This window comes from Quercus lobata, chromosome 2 (genome assembly GCF_001633185.2).
Source record: "Quercus lobata isolate SW786 chromosome 2, ValleyOak3.0 Primary Assembly, whole genome shotgun sequence".
Taxonomy (NCBI): domain Eukaryota; kingdom Viridiplantae; phylum Streptophyta; class Magnoliopsida; order Fagales; family Fagaceae; genus Quercus; species Quercus lobata.
Genome location: NC_044905.1, coordinates 86,461,063 through 86,486,722, shown reverse-complemented (window position 1 = coordinate 86,486,722; position 25,660 = coordinate 86,461,063). Strand labels below are relative to the sequence as shown.

General features: G+C 33.8%; 2 protein-coding genes across 2 annotated transcripts; one reads left to right on the top strand and one right to left on the bottom strand.

Moving 5' to 3' along the window:
* Window positions 1–6,363: 6,363 nt before the first annotated feature.
* Window positions 6,364–16,869, top strand: LOC115976992 (transcriptional corepressor LEUNIG-like). The gene is made up of 18 exons (XM_031098605.1): window positions 6,364–6,776; window positions 7,753–7,850; window positions 7,971–8,080; window positions 8,958–9,299; window positions 9,386–9,474; window positions 9,572–9,659; window positions 9,749–9,824; window positions 10,524–10,573; window positions 11,396–11,680; window positions 11,804–11,977; window positions 12,399–12,641; window positions 13,014–13,134; window positions 13,253–13,365; window positions 13,518–13,667; window positions 14,106–14,258; window positions 14,365–14,481; window positions 15,758–15,964; window positions 16,332–16,869. The coding sequence occupies exons 1-18, from the start codon at window positions 6,739–6,741 to the stop codon at window positions 16,473–16,475; spliced, it is 2,598 nt and encodes an 865-aa protein (XP_030954465.1). The 5' UTR covers window positions 6,364–6,738; the 3' UTR covers window positions 16,476–16,869.
* Window positions 16,870–17,613: 744 nt separating this feature from the next.
* Window positions 17,614–20,158, bottom strand: LOC115976993 (gibberellin 3-beta-dioxygenase 3-like). The gene is made up of 2 exons (XM_031098606.1): window positions 19,680–20,158; window positions 17,614–18,226 (listed from the first exon to the last, which is right to left on the bottom strand). The coding sequence occupies exons 1-2, from the start codon at window positions 20,156–20,158 to the stop codon at window positions 17,635–17,637; spliced, it is 1,071 nt and encodes a 356-aa protein (XP_030954466.1). The 3' UTR covers window positions 17,614–17,634.
* Between the last annotated feature and the right edge of the window lie 5,502 nt (window positions 20,159–25,660).

The following is a 25,660-nucleotide window of genomic DNA, read 5'->3' as shown; positions in this document are numbered from 1 at the left end:
TACTCAACATAGGCTTGGGAAATGGGAATATATTATATTTTGGAGTAGTTGATTTTTGTCTTCAAGATGCTAAAAGAATATTGAAGTGACTCACAAGACCTTTTTACAAAAGGAAGAAGGTATCTCATGAGACTTAGGGGTTGTTTGGTTTTTAAAAAACCATCACTCATCACTCCTCACTCAATTTTTATCACTCATCACTCCATAACTCATCACTTATCACTAAAATACCACAACTTCCTAAGGTGGCATACTTGGCACTTGTTTCCAATTTTGATAACTCAAAAAATTTTACTTTTTGTGGGACCCACGGATTGACTTGGTGTAGCTTTTACTTCTTATTTCTTTTCCTTTTTTTTTTTTTTTCTTCAACCCCCAATACCCAAACTCACCGAACCCAGTGAAAAGGAATGGAAAAAAAAGAAACCAAACCCAGAAACCCAATGTGAAAAGGAACGAAAAGAAGAAGAAGAAGAGAAGAATAGAGAAACCAAGCTCAAACCCAGCATGAAAGGAAAAAAAGAAAAGAAACCAAACCCAGAAACCCAATGTGAAAAGGAACGAAAAGAAGAAGAAGAAGAGAAGAATAGAGAAACCAAGCTCAAACCCAGCGTGAAAGGAAAAAAAGAAAAGAAACCAAACCATTAAACCCAATGTGGAAAAAAAAAAAAAAAAAAAAAAAAGAAGAAAGAAGAGAAGAAGAAGAACTAGACCCAACGTGAAGGAAAACAAAAAAAAAAAAGACCAGACTGGATTTGACTACTCTTTGACTGTGGGTCCCTTAAATATGTGTGTATTTACCAAAATATCATCATAACTCTATTTTTATAACTCAAAAGTTGTTTTTAGTTTCTATAACTCATTACTCAAAAATTAGAGAATTGAGTAATAGAAACAAAAATTAAAAACAAATCCAAACAAACCAAACAGCTGTGGGACCCATCAGTTTTGAGTTATAAGTGATGAAAATGGAGTGATGAGTGATAGAAAATACTAAATCCAAATAGGCCCTTATTTTTCACAACATTTGAGAACTACACATGTGAGAAAGATATCGTAAAGACTCGCCAGACGGTCCAGACCCTTGGAACACAACATGCAATGGTGCATAAGTCCTTGGAACACAACATGCAAGGGTTCTATAGTCTCTCTTTCTCTCTCAATATTATTGTTATTTAGCTTTGAGGGTTGGACGGAAAACTAAAAAAAATAGAAAGGCACCAGTATAGAATTGAGATTGGAAAATAACTCTGACCACGAAGTGGCATGGTACCAGCATTTAATGTATCCTTTTAATTCCAACCACAAGTAACATTGCCATTACCAAACCTATTACTGCTCACTGCCTGCTTTTTCCACAATTTGCATTGCTCTACTTTATTTGCAAATGCGCTTCACTCCTCACCAATCAATAGATTCAATACGAAACTGAAGCATAATTTTATAAATATCTAGATTCTACAGAAGCATAATTATTAGTATTACAAGTTGGTATTTGCCCAAACAAATTAATATTAAAAAATATGATAGAAACTGGCTCTAAACGATTAGGAGAAGTCATGCTTGACACGCAAGAACAGGTTAAAAGAAGGGATGGAATAGTTTAAAAAAAGAATTGAAATGAGTGACACACTACCACGTCACAAAGCCACCTTGAATCATATTCCAGATAAACCAAACCGAATTCTGAGTTCTGACCATTTAGTCTAGTTTTCTAACAAGTAGGCTAATTTAATATTAACTACAAAAGTTGGATCGGTGTGGTTATTAGAATATTAATTTATTATATGCCATGATTATGAAACTTACAAAATAGTCTTTGAGATCTCTCCAAAATGGCCTTCGAAGTTGGAATCTAGTATGCAAAGGAAGTGAATTTCAATCCAAAATATATTTTGTCACTGCAAACCCAAAATAATGGTAAATAGTCATTTTTTGGCTCCAAGTTACAAAAGATGAAAAAATATATATGAAATTACTTATTGCAAATGCCTTACTGTGTGTTTAATTAGTGTGGTTAAAATATAGTATATTTGCATGATTTGGTTTATTGACTTATCAGATAAAGTTTTTTAAAGATTCTTTTTGTTTTTTTATATAGTTATTTTAAATTTTACTTGATGAAATGGTCACACACGAATCTAAACTTTAAAAAAAATAAATCAAATAATTCATGAATCAATCATGACTTTTTTAAGGTAATAATTCATGTTTTTTATTTATAAGTAAATGGTAATAGATGTGATATGGGATTTGAACCACATATATGAAACATCACAAAAGATGTCATTACTACGAATTATCACTTGAACCCCGATAATTCGTGAAATTTAAGTTATACTAAACACACACATTTTAAAATGATAATGCATAATTATTAACCATAGGGGCATGGTTGATCTAAATCTTATTGTTTATATGTAGAGATTAATTAACAATTTGATGTAAATTTAAAAAACATTTTATTAATTGTTAAAATATAAATTAATAAATGTTCTAGATATAGAAGAAAAAAAAAAGAAAGAGAATTAACTTTGATTCAGGCTAATGGTTTACTTTTACTGTGAAAAATCCTTGATGATTACATCTTTATTATTTTGAATTGTGTATTACAATGAACCCAAGATAAAACATATATACAAATGTATATTAACCCTAAAACCACTGTAGCTCATGGTGTTATAAAATTACAAAAGCTCATGGTATTCTACAAAATAACTCTCTATACATTTATCATAATGTCCTAATATATTAATTATATGGGCTACACATTTATTGTAATAATGTAATATCCTAATATCTTCTAGATCCCCTCAAACTCAACGCGGAGGCTTGACTAAAACTTGAGTTTGGAGGAAAAGTCTTTAACGTAAGTAAGGTCTTCAATGTCTATTGAATGAATTGAGAATCACCATAAAATGCTTGAAAAAGAATATCGCTGTCCAAAAAAAAAAAAAACTGTGAAGTGCATTATGCAGATGAAAGGACTTTGTCTCGCTGGAGACACGTAGGAAGTCTTAAGAAGTGTTTGGTATGCTGCTTGGGCAGAGAAAAACACCCGAGAAAGGCGCTTGAATACAAAGACTCAGGACAATGATAGAAATAGCTCTATATGGATAGTCTTCAACATGTGTACTGTGTGAAGCAATGCCTTATATGGACAATGGCAAAGTCATGATTTGACTTGAGTGGGGGCATAATTTATGCATGACACATATTTATGCACATGTATGTATGTATAGAGAGAGTACATTCGAGACCAATTTGAAAAAATAACAGTCATTCATTTGAATATTAAGTGACATTTTAATGTAAGAAATAAGAAACCCTCACAAAAAAGATAACATGTTCATTATATCGTGTTCATCCTTTTAGGATTGTTTTACTCATTATATCGTGTTCATCCTTTTAGGATTGTTTTATTATATGAATAATCCATTTAAAATTTTTATAAGTCCAAATTCTACTTACAAATTGAGAGTTTTTTTTTTTTTTAGTACTTAGATAAATGCCAAGTGCTACGAATGAAGAATTGTTACTACGATAATTTATGTGCTTGAAACTTTTGAATGTAGCTTGAAAACAACATCATGCTATGGAGTTTTATTATGCAATTATCTCATTACTTTATTGTTTATACACAAATTTTAATGAATGAAATTAATTATTACCAAAAAAAAAAAAAAATGACTAGACCTGAAAGCCTATATATATTATGAAAAGCCCTTAATAACTATGTCTTTATTATAAGAATGGCATATTACTAGGGGTGTCCACAAAACCCAGTCACCTGCTCAACTCACTAGACCTGCCAGAAACCGAACTGCCACCACTTGAATCGACCAACCCGACAGTCGGTGGCGGGTCACCACCCACAAAACCTGATCCTTTCGGGTCGGCTGGGCAATTTCCTCCCCAATAACCCGAGGCACCCAACCAACCATAAAATCAACAAAATTTGGTGAGATCCAAAGGTTTTTCGACAAATAGCTACTTGAAATCCACTACAATCCACCAGATCCGGCGATATTTTTGATCTTCTGACGAAGAGCTACTTGAAATCCACTAGATATGGCGAGATCTCATCAAGATCTAGTCTAGATTCGACGGATCCGGCCAAATATTGGCACCGATGGCGAAACTCGAAATTGACTGACACCAACAAAAACCCAACGGACTCGAACTAGATGATCCAACCATTAATATGGGTTGGTTTCGGTTTTGATTTTCACCTACCCGAAAAATTCAAGCCAGGTCTGGGTCAGGCACAAACCCGACCCATGGACACCCCTATATATTACAATGAACCTAGTGTATGGTAATAACATAAATAGTAATTTTATTTAAAATTTGTTGGTAACAGAATTTTAGTTGGAGTAACATTTGAAATATTTTGAAAATTAGGTAGTCCAATTTTACATAAAAAAAAAACTATTCAAAAATTAAACTTAATAAATGAAATTTATTTCAACTTGTTTGAAATATTGGTAATAGAATTTTAGTTAGATTAGCATTTTAAATTATTAAAACTCATAATATAGTCGCTTGCTATTTTGGTGATATAGTTTCTTCTCAACCAAGTTATCTCGTTTGAGTGTCAAGGTGGTGTTTTTAATGAGTTTGGAGACCTGCTTTGGTATTTAAAATTTGGACAACATATGAATGATGAATTATTGGGGTTAGTCATCTCGGTGGCATGGCTTATGTGGTTTGATAGGAATGCAGTGAGGCAAGGTAAAACATGACAGTAAGTAGCTGAAATTTTTCGGAAGGCTAAGTACTTACTGGAGGAGTTTCAAATGGCTAACTTCATGCTGGCTTGCCATGAAATCATCGATACAGTGCAATGGATATCCCCAACCCAATCTTGGTATAAGATTAATACTGATGGGGCTACTTTTATTAACGCACTGTTTGTAGGAATTGGGGTTATTATTTAGGACTACAAAGGGCAAGTAGAGGAAGCTCTAAGCAAGAACTTACCAATTCCACTAAGTCCTATGGAGATCGAAGGCAAAAGCATTGGAGGAAGGGGTTCTTTTTGCTTGGGATGTAGGGGTACAAGATGTGTTGTTTGAGAGTGACTCCAAGATAGTTGTTGATGTGTTAATTAAAACTAGTGAAGCTCCAATTGCTATTGACAATATTATAGGAGGGATTAAAGCAAGGTTGTAGGATTTTAGATATGTGAAAATTTCCCATGTTAAGCAAGATGATAATTGTCCAACTCACCTTTTGGCTCAGCATGCCAAATATTTAGATAGTTATGAAACTTGGATAGAGGAAAACCCTAATATGGTTGAGTCAGCTTTAACTCATGATGTATTATGTTTATCTTCTTCTTAATAAAATTATGGTCTTTTTATCAAAAAAAGAAGAAGAAGTTATCGTAATAATTAATAAGTTTCATGACAAAAGTCCCTTATAAACCTATAAACTGTATGTTGAACGACTTCGCACAATCTTGACTTTTAGACTTAGGTGGCGTTTGGGTACTGATGAAATCAGATGTGTTTGCGTTAGCGTTTCCTCCTTTTTTTTTTTTTTATGCGTTGAGAAGCGCGTTTCAGCTATAAAGTGATCTACCACTTCGCACAATCTTGACTTTTAGATGTAGGTGGCGTTTGGGTATTGATGAAACCAGACGTGTTTGCGTCAGTGTTTCCTCCTTTTTTTTTTTTTTTTTTTTGTTGGCGTTGAGAAGCGCGTTTTAGCTAGAAAGTGGTCTATTAGTAGGTCTTGTGCACTGTTCATGGAATCCACAAACCTCTTTATTCAACAACTTTTTCATTAAAAATGGGTCTCACGGTACTATTCACATATTTAAAAATTATTTTGTTACAGTGTTTTCAGTTTTCAGCGGTATCTAAACGGACCCCTAATTTATAATACATGGTATATGATAATAATCAAATTAAACACTTTACTATCAGAAATTATAAACTTGATTTTAACCCATTAATGATGACAGTTGCATTGAAAAAAACAATGTGACTTTTTTTCTTGGGCTAAAATAAATAATGTTAATAAGTTTCTCATAACAAAAATCTGCTATAAAACGTATAAGCTATATGTTGAATCACTTCGCACAATCTTGATTTTTTAATACCCAACTTATAATATATAGTATATGATAATAATAATAATAATCAAATTAAATACTTACTATCAAAGATTGTTAACTTGATTTTAACCAATTAATAATGACAGTTGCATTAAAAAAAAAAAAACAATGTGACTTTTTTTTTTTGGGTAAAATAAATAATGTTAAGTTGTCATATCTAAATTGTAGGTGATGGAAAATGCATATGATATGAGCCAAAAAGTCAAAAAAGCACTTCATAATGCGAGCCAAGACGAAAGGGGGAAAAAAAGAGCGCCACTCTACAGTGCTTTGGTTGCGTGAAATTTTGGCATGAGGCCAGAAAGAACCAAGCGAAAAGCCAAACAATTGTTATAGAAAGAGCAGCCTAGAATACTTCTTAGTAATTTTTTAGTATTATTTATATTTACATATGACCAAGATTATAGTCCTCAAATGTTGTAAAAAAAAAAAAAAAAACATACACACGCATTAAAAGGCTTTAGTCCGAATATCCAGAAGACAGGCTCTCCAAGAATCTAACGTAAGAGAGAGGCAGAGAGCTTAAGAGGAACAACTCCTCTGAATATCTATATTTTTTTCTTACGCACGGTTCCAAAGGTATCGGATTTGTCATAGATTACAGCGTTTTAGCCATGTCTCAATCTCAGACCAACTGGGAAGCTGATAAAATGTAAGTCTTTATGCAAGTAAATCGATTTTGTTATGTTGTTTGTTCGTTTTTGATTTCTGGGTTTCGGTCCTCTAGGACTTTGATTGCTTGTGGCTTTGTTTTTGGGTCCTAGGGTTTTCGTTTTCGCATTTTGTTTTTGAAAGTGTTATATTGGGCTTTTATTTTCATGTTTTCAAATGGGTATGTTATAGTTTTTTTGTGGTGTTTGTTTTGTTTGCATTTTTTCCGCATTTGGGGTTGTTTTCCATGTTGTGCTGATGTTTCTGTTGATAAAGTTTGTGCTTTTAGTGTGTGTTTTTAAAATTTTAAGATTTGGTTGATTTGTCAGTTTTTAGGACTGTTTTTCTGTACAAAATTTCCTCTTTTTTTTTTTTTTTTTTCTTTTTCATTAGCTCTTTTTTGGGTCTTGGGTTTTGATTTGAACTTTACTCTGTGATTGGTGCTTGTATTCTAATATGTTTCTAAATGGGCATGTTGAAGTTTCTCAAGAGTCTATTTTGTCTGCGATGATTTTGGTGTTCTTGTTCTTGTTGTTGCCTTCTATTACTTCTTGGTTTCTTTTTGGTTCTGGTTTTTGGGGGTACTTTTGGATTTATTTCTTGTTTTCTTTGGGTGGGGGTGGATTTCTTTTGATATTGTTTTCATATTGTTTTAGTCAAGGACTCGAGGCAAATAGTCTTATTAGGCTTGGTTGAATGGAGGTTTTTGTTCTCTCCTCTCAAATGATGAAAAAATTAAGATTCAAAAAGTTAATTTAGAAATCTAACCAAGCCAAAAATTTGTGTAAGGTTTTTCTTTTTCATTATTGTCAGAAAATTTTGATTTTCTGAGTTACCGAGGGGGTGGTATTTGTTTCTTTATTTTTTGGACAGTATTTTTTTCATTTTGTTGGTGTTTAAATGCTGGGTTTGTATCAATTTGGATTTTTATATTTGTATTGTTTTACAGTCTGACTGGTTTGGTCTTTGTACAATAGGTTGGATGTGTATATATATGACTATCTTATGAAGAGGAAATTACATTCTACTGCAAAAGCATTTCAAGCCGAAGGGAAAGTCTCTTCAGATCCTGTTGGTAAGAATATGTGAAGATTTGCTAAGAACAGAGATTTAATATGTATTCTGGACTTCCCATACTCTATGTCTATATCATAATTCATAATAATTGTGGCTTTTGTGTGTACATGTACTCTAGCTATTGATGCACCTGGTGGTTTTCTTTTTGAGTGGTGGTCCGTCTTTTGGGACATATTTATTGCGAGGACAAATGAGAAGCACTCAGAACCAGCTGCATCATACATCGAGGTGGGTTTACCAGTTCTTAATATATATTAACTTCTTTTGGGTTGGGGAGGGTGTTGTTCTTAAAGTCTCCAGGCAATTCTGTGAATCTGCAAATCATTTTTCTTATAGCAATCATATTCTGGCAACAGAAATTCAATTTTCCTGTTGGCTAATGAGCTCTAGCTCAACTGACACCACCTCCACCTATAAGTGTTTGGCATAGGGAGAGGTTGTAGGTTCAAGACCCATTGGGTGTGTGTAACTTACCAATTGAAAAAAATTATGCATTTTAATGGTCTTCATCATATTATCTTCAGTCTCTTCTTGGTCATATGTATTTTGTTTTTCTCCTTTCCCTAATGGTTTAGTTTTTTTTAGTCAGAGTCGGATATGTGCTGAAATTGGAGTTATTGGTCATAATATTGTATTACCAGCACTTATTAAAATGTAATGTCAGGGGCTTAAGTAATATTTTCGCAAATAATATTAGCTTTGTTCTTTCTGGTTTTTTTCTCCTGCAAAAAATTGTTGGTGTCCTACCACCTAATGAATATACCTTACTAGCTTTTCAGTGAACATAGGGAATTTTTATTCTGAAGCACTATTAATGACTTTTTGGCCTGGACAGCTAATGCTTAAACGTTGGGTTTTTTGAATTAGTCTGAATTGTACTTGAGTGGATAGGGAGTTTGATCTACGTATATAACAATTTCTTATAAAATAAAAAAACCTACATATCAAACAATATTAACTTAGATTTTATATTTATTTTTTTGGATTCATAAAATATATGGTATATTTCTAAGTATTGTTTGGATTCTGCGGATCTCTACTTGTTCTGTGTTTGCTATGTTGGAGAGATACTTAAATAACCTTGACGTTTATATGGAAATGACAGACTCAGTTGGCAAAGGCTCGGGAGCAGCAGCAGCAGCAGCAGCAACAACAACAGAACCAGAAACCTCAGCAGCATCCACAGATGCAAATGCAGCAGCTCTTGTTGCAGAGGCATGCTCAACAGCAGCAACAGCAACAACAACAGCAGCAGCAGCAGCAGCAGCAGCAGCGGAGAGATGGAACGCAGCTCCTAAATGGCTCTGCCAATGGGCTTGCAAGTGGTGACCCTCTTATTAGACAGAACTCTGCGACTGCAACTGCAAATGCGTTGGCAACAAAAATGTATGAGGATAGACTAAAGCATCCACTCCAGAGGGATGCATTGGATGATGGAGCTATGAAGGTATTGATGTTCTGTGATGGATTTAAAAATGAGTTTCTTCTTTTTTTCATTATCCCTGCGGTTATTTACAAAACATTATCATGCAGCAAAGGTTAGGTGACAATGTCGGACAGCTACTGGATCCTAATCATGCCTCAATGCTGAAGGCAGGTGCAGCAGGTGGCCAACCTCAAGGGTATTTTTTTTTTTCGAGGACACAGTTATTAAGTTGTACTACGAGTCTACATTTGTAATTTGTCCAATTTGAAAGTAGGTAAACTCTTGTTTTGCAGGCAAACACTTCATGGTACACCTGGGGGTATTTCTGGAAATCTTCAACAAGTTCAAAATCGAAGTCAGCAGCTTCCTGGGCCTATACAGGTAATAATAATAATCATCATCATTGCCATCATTTTGTTACTTTCATATCTCAATTTTCTTATTTTTGATAATCTTGTATGCTGAAACAGGAGATAAAGAGTGAGATGAGTTCAATGATGAACCCCAGAGCTGCTGTTTCAGAAGGATCATTGATTGGAGTTCATGGTATTGATTGAAATTGTCCTTTGTTTCAATCCAGCTGTTTGTTTCTCTTTTCTCATTTTGTTATGTTTATGTATAGGTTCTATAATTTTATAGCTGTAACTTTCTTTTTACTATTAACAAATCATGGGATGTTAACCCCTTGTCTTATGAAGAATTTTAATAGAATGAGGAATGTAACTTCTGGTATTCAGCTCAACAAGGGTTCAAATATTGAAATGGTTATTACTAAACCTAGTATTCTTCTCTGCTTACTACTATGAACTTACAGATTGGCAATTATTCTAATATAGGTGATGATTTTGGAAGATCAAAAGAAAAAGGAAGGAATCTAGGAAATTTCTCTTATAAATAAGATGTTTTTAGCTGAATATTGATGGATTTGTTGTAAATGTTTTTCATGTCATTTGTTGCAAAGGATGTTGCTTCTTTCGTTAGCTTATATTTTCTTATCAAACAAAACTGTCATTTGTTGCAAAGGAACAATTGTTATTGGATCTAGAAACGTATGTATAAGTGATTGGAAATCCCAAATGGATCCTAAGAAACTCCCATTAAGTTCCATGATATAGTATGCATTTGTGTTTTGGGTCATGCAGCATGTAAATCCATGGTTTATTAGTTCTTTAATTATTTATTGAAACTGTATAATTTAGGATTTTTTCATTGTTAGTTATAACAATTATTCTCATGTTCTTTTAGGATCAAATCAAGGCAGTAACAATTTGACTTTGAAAGGATGGCCTTTGACGGTAAGACTAAAAGCTATGCTTTTTTTATTCCCTGTATATTCAATTGTGTATCTGTTTTCAAGTTGGATGATCTTAGTTTCATGCTGGTTGGTTCATCCACCACTCATCTGCCAATCAAATCTTAATTGAGCTGAAAAGTGTCTTAACTGATATGACATTTTCCTCTCAATATTCTACCTATCAAGGCAATTTGTCATTAGAAAAAATTAGTAGTCAAAGCAATAGGTTGCATTATAAGATAAATCGTTTTACACTTATCAAAAAAAGAAATTAATCAATACTCTTTTCTTTCTCTAATTTTTAATTTGAGGTTTGAATTCAGTTTGTCTTTCCTTCTTTTTGTTTTAGTACATTATATCTTTGTCTATGTTACTATTGAAGAGAGCTTCTGGCAATATACATGGTAGCCTGTCTTTGTTTGTGGGCAGTTGGATTAAGGGAAGCCTCCATTTTGCTCATAGAGAGTTGCTTAAGCGTTTTCTGTTAAACATTTCAACTTTAGAAATGAAAGTTGGAAGTAGTGAATGTGGGAATTGTTGAGGTTGGTCATTTCGAAAGTGCAGTAAGCAAATGATTGCTTCCACTTCTTTTCAACCTGACTTCTTAGGAAAGAGCTAGGCAGAATGAAGGCAAATTTCCTTCCCTCTTGTCTGACAACTGGCAAATGTTGTTTATGCATGCTGCTTGGAATGAAACTTGCATTTGCATTTTTGGTTTGGTTATTAAAAAAAAAAAAATCAATTTGGTGGTTCAGATAATGGTTAAGATATTATAGAAGGATGGGATTGGATTTCTTTTCTGAAAACTTCTCACCTTTTGTAGGGGCTGGAGCAGATTCGAACTGGGTTTTTCCAGCAGCAGAAGATGCAGTCCCCTCAGTCTTTCAATCAACTTCAGTTACAGCAGCAACTAATGCTTCAGGCACAGCAAAACTTGGCATCTCCATCTGCCAATGATTTGGAATCTAGAAAACTAAGAATGTTTCAAAACAATCGTAATATGGGTCTTGCGAAGGATGGCCAGTTAAATTCTGTTGTTGATATGGTTCCTAGTGTTGGATCACCAGTTCAAGTTGGTTCCCGTGCAGACACAGAGCTGCTAATCAAGGTATTATTTTGTTCCTGTACATCAGAGTTGATCAATCTTATCATCTTTATGTCTTTTCAACAGTTTTATCAGTCTTTAAGCTTGCAGTTGTGCTTGCTTATCTAATGTTGTAATGCTTCTCAGTTACAGCAGCAACAAATTCAGAACAATCAGCAGCAGCAGCATTATGCACAACATCCACTTTCTAGTCAACATTCTCAAAATTCAAACCACCTCCAGCAGCAAGATAAAATGAATGGTGCTGGAAGCATCACAGTGGATGGTAGCATTTCAAATACCTTTCAAGGAAGCGATCAGGTTTATTGGCTTCAGCAGTCGTAGATTTTATTAGCTACACTCTTTTCCTGTTGTCATTTTCTTTTCTTGGTTTTTGGTTTAGTTATTGTACAACAATTCTCCATTCTCCAAATATAACTTGACAAATTATTTTAGAATTTCTTTTGTAATGTTGACTACTATTGCTAAACATGTAATCTTTTAACCAATTATAGGTTGTGTCATCTTTCACATGCTTTACTTTCCCATCATCTAGTTCATTTTGCTTTTATATCCCCTTACATAATTATTGGTATTAGTTTCTCATGCTGTACTTTTCTATCATCTAAGTTGTGTCAAATGGTTTCATAACTCTAATTTATCACTGTGTACTTGATCATCACTGAAAAGTTGGTATAACCTGGTTTGAGTTTCTGAAATTGTTTCCTTTTGTTCCTTCAAGGCTCCAAAAACTCAAATTGTGCGAAAGAGAAAGCAGCCAGTATCATCTTCAGGTCCTGCCAATAGCTCTGGGACTGCAAACACCACAGGACCATCCCCAAGTTCACCTTCAACACCTACTACTCACACACCAGGAGATGTGATGTCAATGCCAAGTTTACCACATAATGGTGGTTCCTCTAAGTCTCTACTTATGTTTGGTTCTGATGCGGTGGGCCCACTTACATCAGCACCAAATCAGTTGGTGAGCAACTTTTTTTTTTTTTTCCCAATAGTGCCCCTGCTGAGGTTCCAGGCTCATGCTACTGAGCTCGGCTTTACCTGTATTTTAACTTATTTCATGTTAATTTCATTTTGGATAATTATTCACAAGTTACATGTTTTAGAAGTAGTGTGTTGTTAAAGTAATGTTTAAAAATTATACAATGTGCCCTTTGTAACAAAGTTACAGATTGTTTACTTGTGAGGAATTGTTATTAGCAGTGCCAGGGTCATGACTCTGCTGCTAAGGGCAAGGCGTTTTTCTTTTTCTTTCTCTCCTTTTGTTTTAGGGGGAAGGGGGGGTTGCTATTTGCATTCAATTTTGCAGTCAGATAGTTGACATAGTCTTTTGCAGTCTGATATGGACCAGTTTGTGGATGATGGGTCCTTGGAAGATAATGTTGAGTCATTCTTGTCTCAAGATGAAGCAGACCCTAGGGATAGTCGAGTTAATCAATGTTCTGGTGTCAGCAAAGGTACAGCACATTCTGCTTTTTAGATTGGTGAATGCTTCTTGTTTGATTGTTTAATGCTTTGCTCCATATATCTATGTCAACGGGACCCAAGGGTTTAACATGTTTATATTAATATTAGGCTTCACATTTACGGAAATCCGGCGTATTCCTGCAAGTAGTACGAGTAAAGTTGAATGTTGTCACTTCTCATCAGATGGGAAACTGCTTGCTACTGGTGGTTTTGATAGAAAAGTAAGCGGTTGGTTTGATTAGATTATTTTATTTATCATTGTTCAAATGCTGCAAACAGTTGCACATGGAAACTTCAGTGCTGCTTTGACTGAATTGATTCTGATTATAGAAAAGTCAACAGAAACCTTTTTGCCTGATGATTTATGGTGCAGGTTGTATTGTGGTGCACAGAATCCTTTACAATGAAGTCTACACTTGAAGAGCATTCTCACTGGATAACTGATGTCCGTTTCAGTCCAAGTATGTCTCGACTTGCTACATCTTCAGCTGACAAAACTGTCAGGGTTTGGGATGCTGATAATGTAAGTTGGCATATTCCCTTTTATTTTGAATTGCTTATGTATAAGTTCAAAATTGAACTTTGATTGTATTGATAGAAATCCACCAAATTTGGAATTCTATATACCAGCATAATTGCATCACAAATTGTTAATAAAACTACACCTCTTCCCTTCCCTTCCCCCCCACCCCCAAAACCCCTTTTTAATACCTTAAGACAACTTCTCATAAGTAGAATAAGGTTATTTTGGATTGAGTCATAAAGTTGACTTGCTAGAAATACTAAGATAAGTTTGTAATGTAAACTTCCTCTATTGATTTCATTCTCTTACACCTTTGCCTTTGAAGTCAGTGATAGAATCAATTTATCTTACTGTGTCTTTGGGGTTATTATGATGCCTTTACCTCTCTTATCTTTATTTATTTATATTTAATTTAATGGATACAATGATACTTTGCAGCCCAGTTATTCTCTTCGTACTTTTACGGGGCATTCTGATACTGTTATGTCATTGGACTTCCATCCTAGTAAAGAGGACCTTATCTGCTCTTGTGATATTAATGAGATAAGATACTGGAGTATCAAGAATGGCAGTTGTACTGGAGTTTTCAAGGTATAAGAATATGGTGTTTATTCATCTTCAAGAAAATTGTACAACAAGGTTCAATATTATTTTAAGCATCTGTTTGTATTTAGTAGATTATATTCCATTTTTTCAGGGTGGTGCGACCCAGATGAGATTTCAACCTCGTGCTGGAAGGCTTCTTGCTGCTGCAGCAGAGAATCTTGTATCCATACTTGATGTAGAGACCCAAGTTTGTAGGCTTAAATTACAGGTTGGCTGTCGTCCTTTTGTGGACTCTTTTCTGTTCTTCGGTTATGTGTGGAAAGATGGAAATAAATTGATTACAATTTTGGGTATTCACTTAATTTTGTTAGGTATAGATGCTTTTCTTCTAGCATTCAAAGCTCTTTATTTTGGGGGGGCATATGACTCCTGCGCTCCAGGGAGAAAATTCAGTGTATCCCCAGGATACATAATACCTTCTCGTCTCCAGGAGGGGTGGATGTAAAGATAATTACCAACTTGACCCTTAGCCCAAGTGTCATATTTGATTATTTACTAAACCTCCCTTTGGAGGGATGGATTGTTAGTGTGTGATTTGTATGGTGTAATTGGAGGGCATGTATGTAGGCCTTTCTTTTAGCTGGCTTTGTAGGTCCAAACTCCAAAGTTCCAAGACCAGTTTTTTCTGTCAGATAGTTCTCTTGTGCATATGTTGGAGACATCAATATCTGTGTCCAGAGGTTCAATTTAGTGAGTGTTTTGGCAACTGGCTTGATTGATATAATTTAGTTTTTTTTTTTAACCGAGCCATTAGATTTTCTATGAGATGAATACATTCTTTTCCTAGAGGCATTTCTTAACCCATCTTTGTAGGTCCTTTAAAATTTTAAAATTCATAAACCAGATTTCATTGCCAGATGTCTCTCATCTGTCTCTGTTGCATACCAGTTTTCCATTCTTCAAAGCTGGTGGTTTTTTTTTTCAATTGACTAAGATTATCGTGGTTAGAATTTCCCTAGTCATTACAGTTTTGATGGAAAATGGAAACATCTATTTTAGAAATGGAAATCTTAATAATTCAAGGTTCCTTTAACCCCCTCCCTAAAGGGCTGCCTACAAGATGATTAATGGCTTTTAAGTGCCCCTTGATGAAAAAGCCAAAATGGATATATAATTTTGCTTGCTTGGCATATAAAAGTCCTTTATGGCACCCTAGCCTTTGGCTCTGTAATTTGGAATATTCTCTCACGTTACGTAAGCTACTTGTTCATTATTGGCCCTGAACCAATAAAATTCAGTGATATTTATAAATTGAATTAGTTTCATCAAGAGATCTTTTGTATCTACAAATTGAATTAGTTTCATTACGAGATCTTGAAGAGAAAATATGCGAATAATACAGTATGTTTTCTTGAATTGTTTTCAGGATATGATGTGGAAGTCACATGAATATCTGTTATTGCTTTGTTACTTCTTTTTTCTCACTTCATTCTATTTGGAGTAATGACCTCACATTATGATTGACGTTCTCTTTTTCTGTTTAGGGCCATAAAAACATGGTCCATTCTGTCTGCTGGGATCCTACTGGTGAATATCTGGCATCTGTGAGTGATGACTTGGTTAGAGTGTGGACAATTGGCTCTGGAAACAAAGGGGAATGTATTCATGAATTGAGCTGTACTGACAACAAATTTAATAACTGTGTTTTCCATCCTACTTATCCTACGCTGTTGGTCATTGGCTGTTATCAGGTAAGTCATAGCTCTACCTTTTAATGCAATTTCATGAAATTTGCTGCATAACATATATGGTTTGTCAGTTTGATTGAATAGGGTGCAAGATGACTGTTCTGCCTTTTCATCTAATTTAGCTATACACAACATTGTGATTTGTGAGGACTGCAATATGGTGCAAGTCTCAGATTAGTAGTGCACAATTAGATAAGGTTTTTACAACTTTGAAATACCAGTGCTCCATAGTGTGATGTACTGGATTGTAGGGTATATGTTGAGTGCATTCCAACTTTTGTTTCCATTGAGATTTGAACTAGATGGCATGTAATTGTTTAAGCTGCTGACCTGGACTTATGTTCTTCATGTGGATTGGTGGTCATTCCAGACTTTGGAACTTTGGAACACAAGCGAGAACAAGACAATGACTCTACATGCACACGACAAACTAGTGTCTGCCTTAGCAGTATCGAGTGCTGCAGGTTTGATAGCTACAGCTAGTCATGACAAGTGTGTCAAGCTCTGGAAGTGACTTAACTGCTTTTCCCCCCTGACAAAGTTGGTATGCCTTCTCCATTGTGTGTATCCAGAAATACTCAGCAGGTTTTCCACACAGATACTTTTGTAGCTGTTTATATTTCCTTACAGTCTGCCTTGGCAAGGAAAGAAGTATTTAGATCATGACCCAGAGAAGTCAACTTTTGCATCAAAGCTAACTTTGTTACACACAAAATCCGGTTGACAATGTTCCTATAGAGTTTTGGTTCAGACTTACAAAAGTTGTAAATTTTTTTTTTTTTTTTTTAATACAGAATTCTCCTTTTTGTTGATGAACATCAGCAGCATGACATCCTGTTATGTTATATGAATCACCCTTTTGAAAGGCATTAAATATGATGGGGCTTCAGATTTTATATCTATGTTTTCACGATTGTGGTTCAAACATGCAAGATTTTTTTTTTTCTTTTTTTTTTAAGAATCGTTCAAACATGCTAACTGGTTGTTCATTCTTAGCAATATTTACAGTTCTATTAGATTTGTAGAATCCTTTCAAACAATTTTGTTCGTCTAATATAATTCACCGTGAATGTTGTGGCGCACTTTTGGTTCTGGTCCATGTGCTCAAGAACCTTTTGCACTGATAAAACTTGCTTAGTAAATTTTCTTTACCCTCTGTTGTCAAACTTAACATTGCTCTGCGAGAAATGATAATTACCATTGTGTAAAAAAATTATATCCCTATCCCTATGGCTCGGTTTCTGTCTATAAAAATGGAAGAGGCATCACACCATTATAAGAGCAAAGAGCCTTGGGAGCACGGACACAACAAAATTGCCAACATATTGGTGTCGGACACGTATCCGACATAGACACAAACGTGTCAAGTATGCACTCAGGAAGAAAAAATCATTTTTTAATTCATTTGTTCTATTTTGATATTGAATGTTGTTTATTTAAACTTTTTTATTCGTACTTTAAACAATATTTTGTTGTCTTTAAATTAATTTTAGATATATTTTCAAACATTTCATTGTTGTTACATACTTTTTAAATTTAAAATAAACGTAACTTATTTCAAATATAAAATATATATACTAAAAAATAAATATTAATTAATTGTCGTAATTGATCATATATTATAGACCCAAATGAAATTTGAAGTCAAAATTCAACATCCATACTAGTTTTTATCAATTGCCAATACATACATCATTCCTAATCAAGTCAAGTGCCTTGTTGAAATGCTTTGCCTTGGCATCAAGATATTCCTTCCATGTCACCGAGCGATAGAGTGGTGGATGTTTGTGGTCAATCAACTTCATCGACGGTGATATTTTCACATTCCCTGGTGGGCCATAGAAGTAAGCGGCCGAGATGCGATGATGTGTCTGGTTAACAACCACTTGATGCAATGCACTCTTGAAACGGCCATTGGAGAGTACGTGCATTAGGTCACCAATATTGACAACAAGTGCACCCCTGATAGGATGCACAGGCACCCACCCAACACTGTCTCTAAGGACTTGGAGCCCAGTGGTGCTGCTTTGGTGTAGCAAAGTGAGCAATGATGAGTCTGTATGAGGGGCCATGCCCATGGCCCGGCTTGGGTCCGGACAGATTGGGTATGAGTTTAAATGGAGAAGGGCCTGGGGTTGTTTCTTCCCATCTTTGGGCTTTAACCATTTAACATCTTCACGGGTTAAGCCCAATGACACAAGCATCAGCCCTAGAATCCTTTCTGTTAGGTCCTTCATGTCCTTTTGGCACACTTCCATTACATTACTGCATGACAGAAATGAGAAATGTTACAAATTATACATGATAATAAGGAAAATTATAGTTAACTTATTCTTGTATTCTTTGAAAAAATGTTTATACATGACTTGAAATCGAGTAAGTGTGTTGGGCTTACTTTCTCATCCCTTAAAAGAGGTGAGGAAAGATTCGAATTAGTGACATCCGCTTCATGAGATGTGCTATAACAATGTTATCTTTAAATAAATTTAAATGCAAAGAGTACTTATCCCAACCTCAACCCAACACCGTCACACCCAAAATCAGATCAATTCAGCAAATAAATGGGCACATATCATATGTGAGGCTATGACAAACTAGTGAATCGGTTCAAATTAATCGCTAACTAAATATAGAAATGCGGATCACTAAGAACCTATGTAATTTTGGCAAAAAGACAACAAATAGTTCCACACTACCATTTCAATAAACAGAAGATTGCGCATGTAGAAACTAGAAAGTTGCGGTTGCACGGAAGAAATCTTAAATTGGTGAAACTGATTCGAGCAAAATAATTAGTCCCGATTGTCCTCTTAGTCCTAGGCTATGACAAAAACACACCGATACATGAAGGGGTGTATGCTCATCTATTTATTTATCGATGAACGTACACCCCTTCATGGGGAGAGTTTTAGAAAAAAAAAATTTTTATTTTTTTTTAATTGCTCTCTCGTTGGTCACAACACAACACAGCATTATTGTTAAAAACAAAATATTCCTCTAAAAAATAGAATAAAGTATAAGGGTACATTCTATGTAAGCAATCAAACATTCAAATTAGGATGATTTAGATCCAACCAAGACCCCTTTTTTTTTTTTTAAATGATCCGGTCCCATGCTAATTAACTGGCCCAACCCCATCTTAAACAGTCAAACCTACGCATTGCAGGTGGATTAAGGTTAAATATAGGGTTATTTAGATCCAACCAAGACCCCCTTTTTTTTTTTTTTAAATGATCCGGTCCCATGCTAATTAACTGGCCCAACCCCATCTTAAACAGTCAAACCTACACATTGCAGGTGGATTAAGGTTAAATATAGGTTAAACTTGTTACATATAAATTATTTTACACACTTCTAAAAACAACTGAAATTGTGATTTAAATGTTAAAAATTGTGACTATATAAGACAGTTGTGTGTAATAAATACTACTTTTCAATTACACACACTCCAAAAAGTAACTAAAATTATAACTTGAAATCAAGTCATGATTTGTGTGTAAAACAGTTTATATAATAAACATTGTTCTTTAATACATAGGCTACATGAAACACAAATAACAAATTAAGTTCATGGCAGAATGTCAACATTTTTACTCCAAATATCTATATTTAAAAAAAAAAAATATTCACATTTAATTATTTAACCCATGATGTGTGCACAAAACGTGGAAGACAATCGAAGCCCATTGCCACAGCAAGGCATGCGTTATACACGTACCAGAATTTTTTGTGGTGATGTGGCCAAAGTTGGCAAGCATGTTCCAAGGGAGACCCCATAATTGAGAAACCCTCCGACCACATGAACTTTGGAAAAAACGCAGAAATGCGAGCAAGGCCGTAGCCGGTGATGCCCTCTGGGGATCGAACGGCACGTAGCTTTTGGTCCAATGGGAGAGAGAATAAACGCTTGGTTTGAAGTTCTAGTTGTTTAAGGAGGTCAATGGGAATGCCATGGTTGGTGACTTGAAACAAACCCCATTGCTCACATGCATGTCGTATCAGCAAAACTGCATTTGGGTCGGTAAGGTCTATGATGGGCACGGACTCAAATGGATCCGTGGGTATGGGTTGGTGGGGATCCGTGGATAGGGTCCAAGTGTGAGAGTCGGGTAATGTGAGCACAGACTTGAAATCTAGTGGAATGATTTGGTTGAGGTGGATAGGGTTGCTTTTGAAGGATTCTGAGATTGAATTCATCATTCTAGTTTACTTTGAGCATGTACATGCAGTACTACCACAAAGCTCAAACTAATTTTTGTTGTCAAAATGAAGGGCTTTTGTAAATTTGTATTTGTGAGAGAGAGAGAGAGAGAGAGAGAGCATTTTGTTTTTGTTTTTGTTTTCCGATAATAAATTAAGAGAGCCTTTTGTTTCTTATGAAAGAGCTTTTTGACTGTTGTCTTTTTCTGAATTGGGAGAGAGAAAGCTCCTGGCTATTGTCTCTTGTTGAACTAGGTTTCATCAGAACCTTTCTTCTTGGGTCTACACACGTTTGTCTCTATTCAAAGTGGGTTCAGTCAGGAACTTTATAGAGTTGTATATAAATCTATGGTTACAAAGAAATAAACGATGGCTAATAGCTAGCTTCCTATGCTTATTTCTAAGCATCCTATGCAATATAGCCCTTTAAAGTCGGTAGAGGCACATTTTTTTTAGTTGTTACCTTGTTGAGAGTGACTTATGTGACTCCTATACCGAAACAACAACACTAAGGACAAAAAAACTTCAATGATTTATGGGATTAGGATTTGGTAAAACTTCAATGACTACAATAATAGGGACAAAAAATACCTGACTGATTTATTGGATAGAGATCACCATCCAATAGTACTTTAAATGATTGAGATTAAAAGTCACTTTTAATCTTAACTCTTGAATCATTTTTTTATCTTTTAACTTCTTACCTTGTTAATTATTCTCTATTTTATCAAAATGGTAATTGCACAAAGCGCCCGATTCAAGTCCTTATTTATCAAATATAAAATAAATGAAATAAATAGTAATGCGATGTACATATATTGTAAACAACATGACTATAATTTTTTTTTACGCATTTACAAATTTATACTAATAATTAATAATTAAATTTTTAATTGAGTTAATTAGATAAAATAATTATCATTTATGAAGTTATAAAAATAAGATTCACCAACCTTATATTGCCTATGAAATGGAGAATTTATAATATCAATAAATCATAAATAATAAATAGATATCTTGTAAAATTATTTACAATTTTACATGATATATATATATATATATATGTATATGAGATTAAATTCTATAAGGACGTGGTGTAAAACCCATGTTTTACCCCTCCAATTCCAACATGTCACATCATTTTATCATATATTTAAGAATAAACACAATCACACTCAATCAATTCTAATACTCATATATAAATCCAACTAAATTGAGAATTTATTAATATGTTATTAGGTGTGATAGGATGTATTGAATTGTGTAAAACATGAGTTTTACACCCCATTTTTATAAAATTTAATCTCATATATATATATAAAATATTATATATAATTAAAAACTAAGGGCAGAGTCGCCGCGGGGGGGGCCTCCCCCCGGGCGGGGGATGACTCCTAAAAAGTCTATTATACATACTTATGTAAAGTTGATTAGCTCTTGACATAGAATAGAAAAACAGAGATACAGTTTCTTTAAAGAAACTGTACATGCGATTAAATAAATAATAAAATAACAAAATTTTCAATTGAGAAAGTCTAGAGATACAACAAAATCTCACAATATTTTCACAATATTCTTGTTTTTAGTTGAAATGAATCTCAAAATATTTTATTTTATTTTATTCTGACCAATGATATACTAACACCTTAATTTATTGTAAAAATATTGTAAAAATTTTATAGTATTACTAAACCATTCCTCCCACTTTAAACAATCTGTCACAAAATAAATGCCACCTAACTAAATTTGTTAAAACTGTTTGCACTTTTGACCATATTAACTCTTTTTGTCTTTTTCTTTTTTCACTTATCTAAATTTCATTCTTTTCCTTTGAAGTTCAGCCTGTGGAGCTTTAATTACTCATAATAATAATAATAATAATAATGTCTTGTAGGGTACTAAAGCATTAAAATGTCAATTATTTTTTTATCCTTCATCTCTTCCATTTTCATAGTTTCAAAATTTGAGTCTCTACAATAAATCCAAAATTTTAAATAATTAAAAGAATTGAGAAAAGTTGAAATTTATTTTCTCAATTTATTTTGAGGAATCAAATTAAATCTCTAAACTTTATGTACATAGATTAATCTCTTACTTTGATGATTGATTGTCAATTAATAACTATGAATTAGATGTTTTACAATTGTTTACTTTTAATAGGCTTTGTATGACAATTATTGTTTATTTATAATTTTATTATTAATATCAATTAATAATTTTCAGTTATTTTTTTATTATTGTCTTTTGATCTTGCCCCTCCTAAACTAAAATCCTAGCTCCGCCATTGATTAAAACTAACTTTATACTTATGAGTTTGTTCACAAACACATTAGTTTGAACTTTGCTCATTTAATATTTGAACCTCCCAAATCAAATGGTTTTCACCGATTGAAGATGCATCAAGTGACCTCTGATATTGGACTCGGTATCAAATAGCATGCATGAGAGACATGATCAATTATTCACTTGGTCCCAAAGGCTTATTGAGGTAACGGAGGTGGTAAAGGTCATATGAGCTAATTGCGCGCATCACTCATAAATGTAAAGGATGATGGCTTATTAGATAAGAGATGATTAAATAAGCCTTTTTCCCACTAGAACCATTGGCGGTGTGGGAGGTTTGATGCATACACCTCATACACAGGATACATTCTCTACAATAGGACATAGACTATTCTTGATGGAGATCTTGATAATGACAAATCATCACTAGAATCTTCTAGACCCTTCTTGAAGATAACCACAACACAAGAGTACAACCCATAATGGCTCTAACAAGACCATTGTGTAATAAGATTTGCAGAGAATTATGTTTCAAGTTGCTAAATATAGAATGCAGTTTCTTAAGGCACTAGTAAAACCTTTTAAAAAGTAGTACTTCTAAGAAAATAAAGTATTCAACCTGCTCATTTTTGGGGTTTTAACTTTTAAGGGTTAGTTCTAGGCTTCTAGCTTTTCTAGAATTTTTTTATACAATTTTTTTTTTGCAGCTTTTTGTTTACTTTTTTTGTAGTTTTTTAGGTCCTTTTTAACAAAATTTTAGCATTTTTTTAATCATTTTTACTACTCTATTAATATTTTTTTGTTATTTTTATTAAATGAGATCGATATAAAAAAATCTTAATAAATACCGCACTGGTTAACCTCTCCTCTTCTTTTCTTTTCTTTTTTTTAAGAATTTTTAGGATTTGATCAAATTCTATATCTAGAATTGTCAGCATTATAAATGAGGGTTTAGGTTTTATTAGAGGTTCAGCTTTTGACAAGTTGCGGCCTGTGATGTGAAGTTCTTACATTTGCACCTACCATTTTGACCAAAACTTTCGTCCTTCATAAACGCCTTTGCCAATTTTGACCGTTCTTTTGGCTTTCTCTGCCTTGCGTAAAATAAGCACAAGCCAAACCGTTACCCTTGCACGAAAACCTATCAGGACCATTATATAGGAACTTTTTTATTTTTTTTTAATATTTATATTTATAAATTTGATAGTTATAATGGGTGGAAGAATTTGAACCTCTACGTCTCCATTGAAAACAGAAGTTGAGCTGTCAACATCTCTATTGAAAACACTAAGTTAAACTATAAAGCTGTTGATGAATCATGCTAAGAACTAAGTTACTGTCAATGAGTAGTATATTATGCAACGGTTAGTTCCCTATTCCTTAGAAAATTGTCATGCCTTGGCGGCGGGCCTCTAGTATGTCCTGCTCCTGTTAATAGATTAAAAATTCAAAATTCAACTGTGTTCGGAGTGGTGTAAAAAAACACACCCTCGTGTTATGGCAGTTTACCAGCACAATCACTAGAAAGAAGCCATCGTTAATTAGCAAAAAATCACGTTCATAATGCACTAAAAGGCCACTACCACACAAATGACAGGCTCCTCTTTCTTGTACTATGCCCATATAAACCGAGTACTTTCATTTGAATCTATCACTTTTTCTCTACTATTCTCGAAATACATTAGAGTTGTGATAAAATTGTGATACAAAAAAGATGTGCACCTAGATTTTTTTTTCCACTCAATAAGATATTTGATTAGGGAAAAATCTATTGCACATACCATACATTTTGCAAATAGCTCAAAACAACTTTAAAAAGTCGCCTATATTAGCACATAGTATATGCAAGAAACAGTGTCCTTGAAAAGCTACCGATACTTATTTCAGCATGACACCCAGAGATAAAAACAAAATAATATATTTTTTTAATACTAAACTGGTTAGGATTTTTTTTTTTTTATATATATATAAAAAAATTAAAACATTCACAATGATGGTACTAAAATTTTTAGCTTTTATCACATCACTTTACAATACACCCAAAATCAAATGTTTTATTTTTTTTTATCACATCATTTAAAATAATATAAACGACTCATTAAAATAATAAAGGAAACAAGAGAATTTGAGTTTTTTAATTGAAAAAAGATATATAATCAAAATAAAATATTGTATTTTATTTTTAACAACTTGCTACAGTCAAGTCAACTAGTATTTATATTAGTTTACTTTAGTTGCAAAAAAATTAGTTTTAACTTTTCCAATAACATATAATTTTTTCATTCTTTGGTAGTAAAATAGTTTATTTTGCTAAAATACAATCATTATTGTGAATGTTTTTATTGTTTTTGTTAAGTTTTTGAGTTGAATAGTTGCTAGTTGGGTGAGGCTAGTTAGACTTATCGAGTGAAAGAACACCTAAGTTTTAAAAGGAGGCCAATTACATCAATGAAATATATTATAACTATATATATAATTAAAAAAAAAAAAATTTGGACCCAGGGTGCCCGGGCCCCCTTGGGCCCCCGCCTGGGTCAGTCCACTCCGTGCCCAGAGAGATTGTGCTTAATATATGTATAAAAGTATATCAATGCTCTGATTTTTTTTTTCTTTTTTCATTTTTCTTTTATTCCTCAACAAGCTCTGATGTTAAAAGAAAAAATGTCAAGTGACAACCATGCATACAGGTGCAATGCTTGACATGGATGGAAGATGTTAGGTTCTAAATGTTTAGAACAATTGGCAAATCGTGAACACAAACTTGTCTAGATATAGATTTTAGAGTCTATAGGTATTATTAGACAATACTCAAGATGATTCAAGTCAAGATTCAAGAACATACAAGCTGCAGGAAGAAAATTTCATATTCTGTCTGGTTCGACTGATCGAAGAACAGGCTCGATTGATCAAAAGTCGTATTTGTAGAATTTTAATTAAGCCCAAACAGCAGTTTAAGCCCATTTAGGATTAGGGTTTCTAATCTACTTCTTCCAGTATATAAAAGAAACCCTAAGCACGTTTTTATAAGGCTTTTCAGAGAGAAAAGAGTGTGCCTCTTTTGTATTTAGGGTTTTGTTCCTAAAAAGCTCTCTTATGTCTTCTACCCGTGCTATTTCTTGAAGAATCTCAAGATCCGGTATTGTAGAAGTTGCTGCCTTCTTTTGTTATCAAAGGTGTTGATGATCTAAGCCTTTAAGGGTGGTCTTGAAGTCACAA

Excerpts from the sequence above, each read along its gene's own strand:
- LOC115976992 (XM_031098605.1), top strand. The coding sequence starts at position 6,739 with ATGTCTCAATCTCAGACCAACTGGGAAGCTGATAAAAT. Across the intron at positions 6,777-7,752 it reads AACTGGGAAGCTGATAAAAT|GTTGGATGTGTATATATATG; the intron begins GTAAGTCTTTAT and ends TTTGTACAATAG. Across the intron at positions 12,642-13,013 it reads CATCAGCACCAAATCAGTTG|TCTGATATGGACCAGTTTGT; the intron begins GTGAGCAACTTT and ends AGTCTTTTGCAG.
- LOC115976993 (XM_031098606.1), bottom strand. The coding sequence starts at position 20,158 with ATGAATTCAATCTCAGAATCCTTCAAAAGCAACCCTATCCACCTCAAC. Across the intron at positions 18,227-19,679 it reads CATCACCACAAAAAATTCTG|TAATGTAATGGAAGTGTGCC; the intron begins GTACGTGTATAA and ends TCTGTCATGCAG.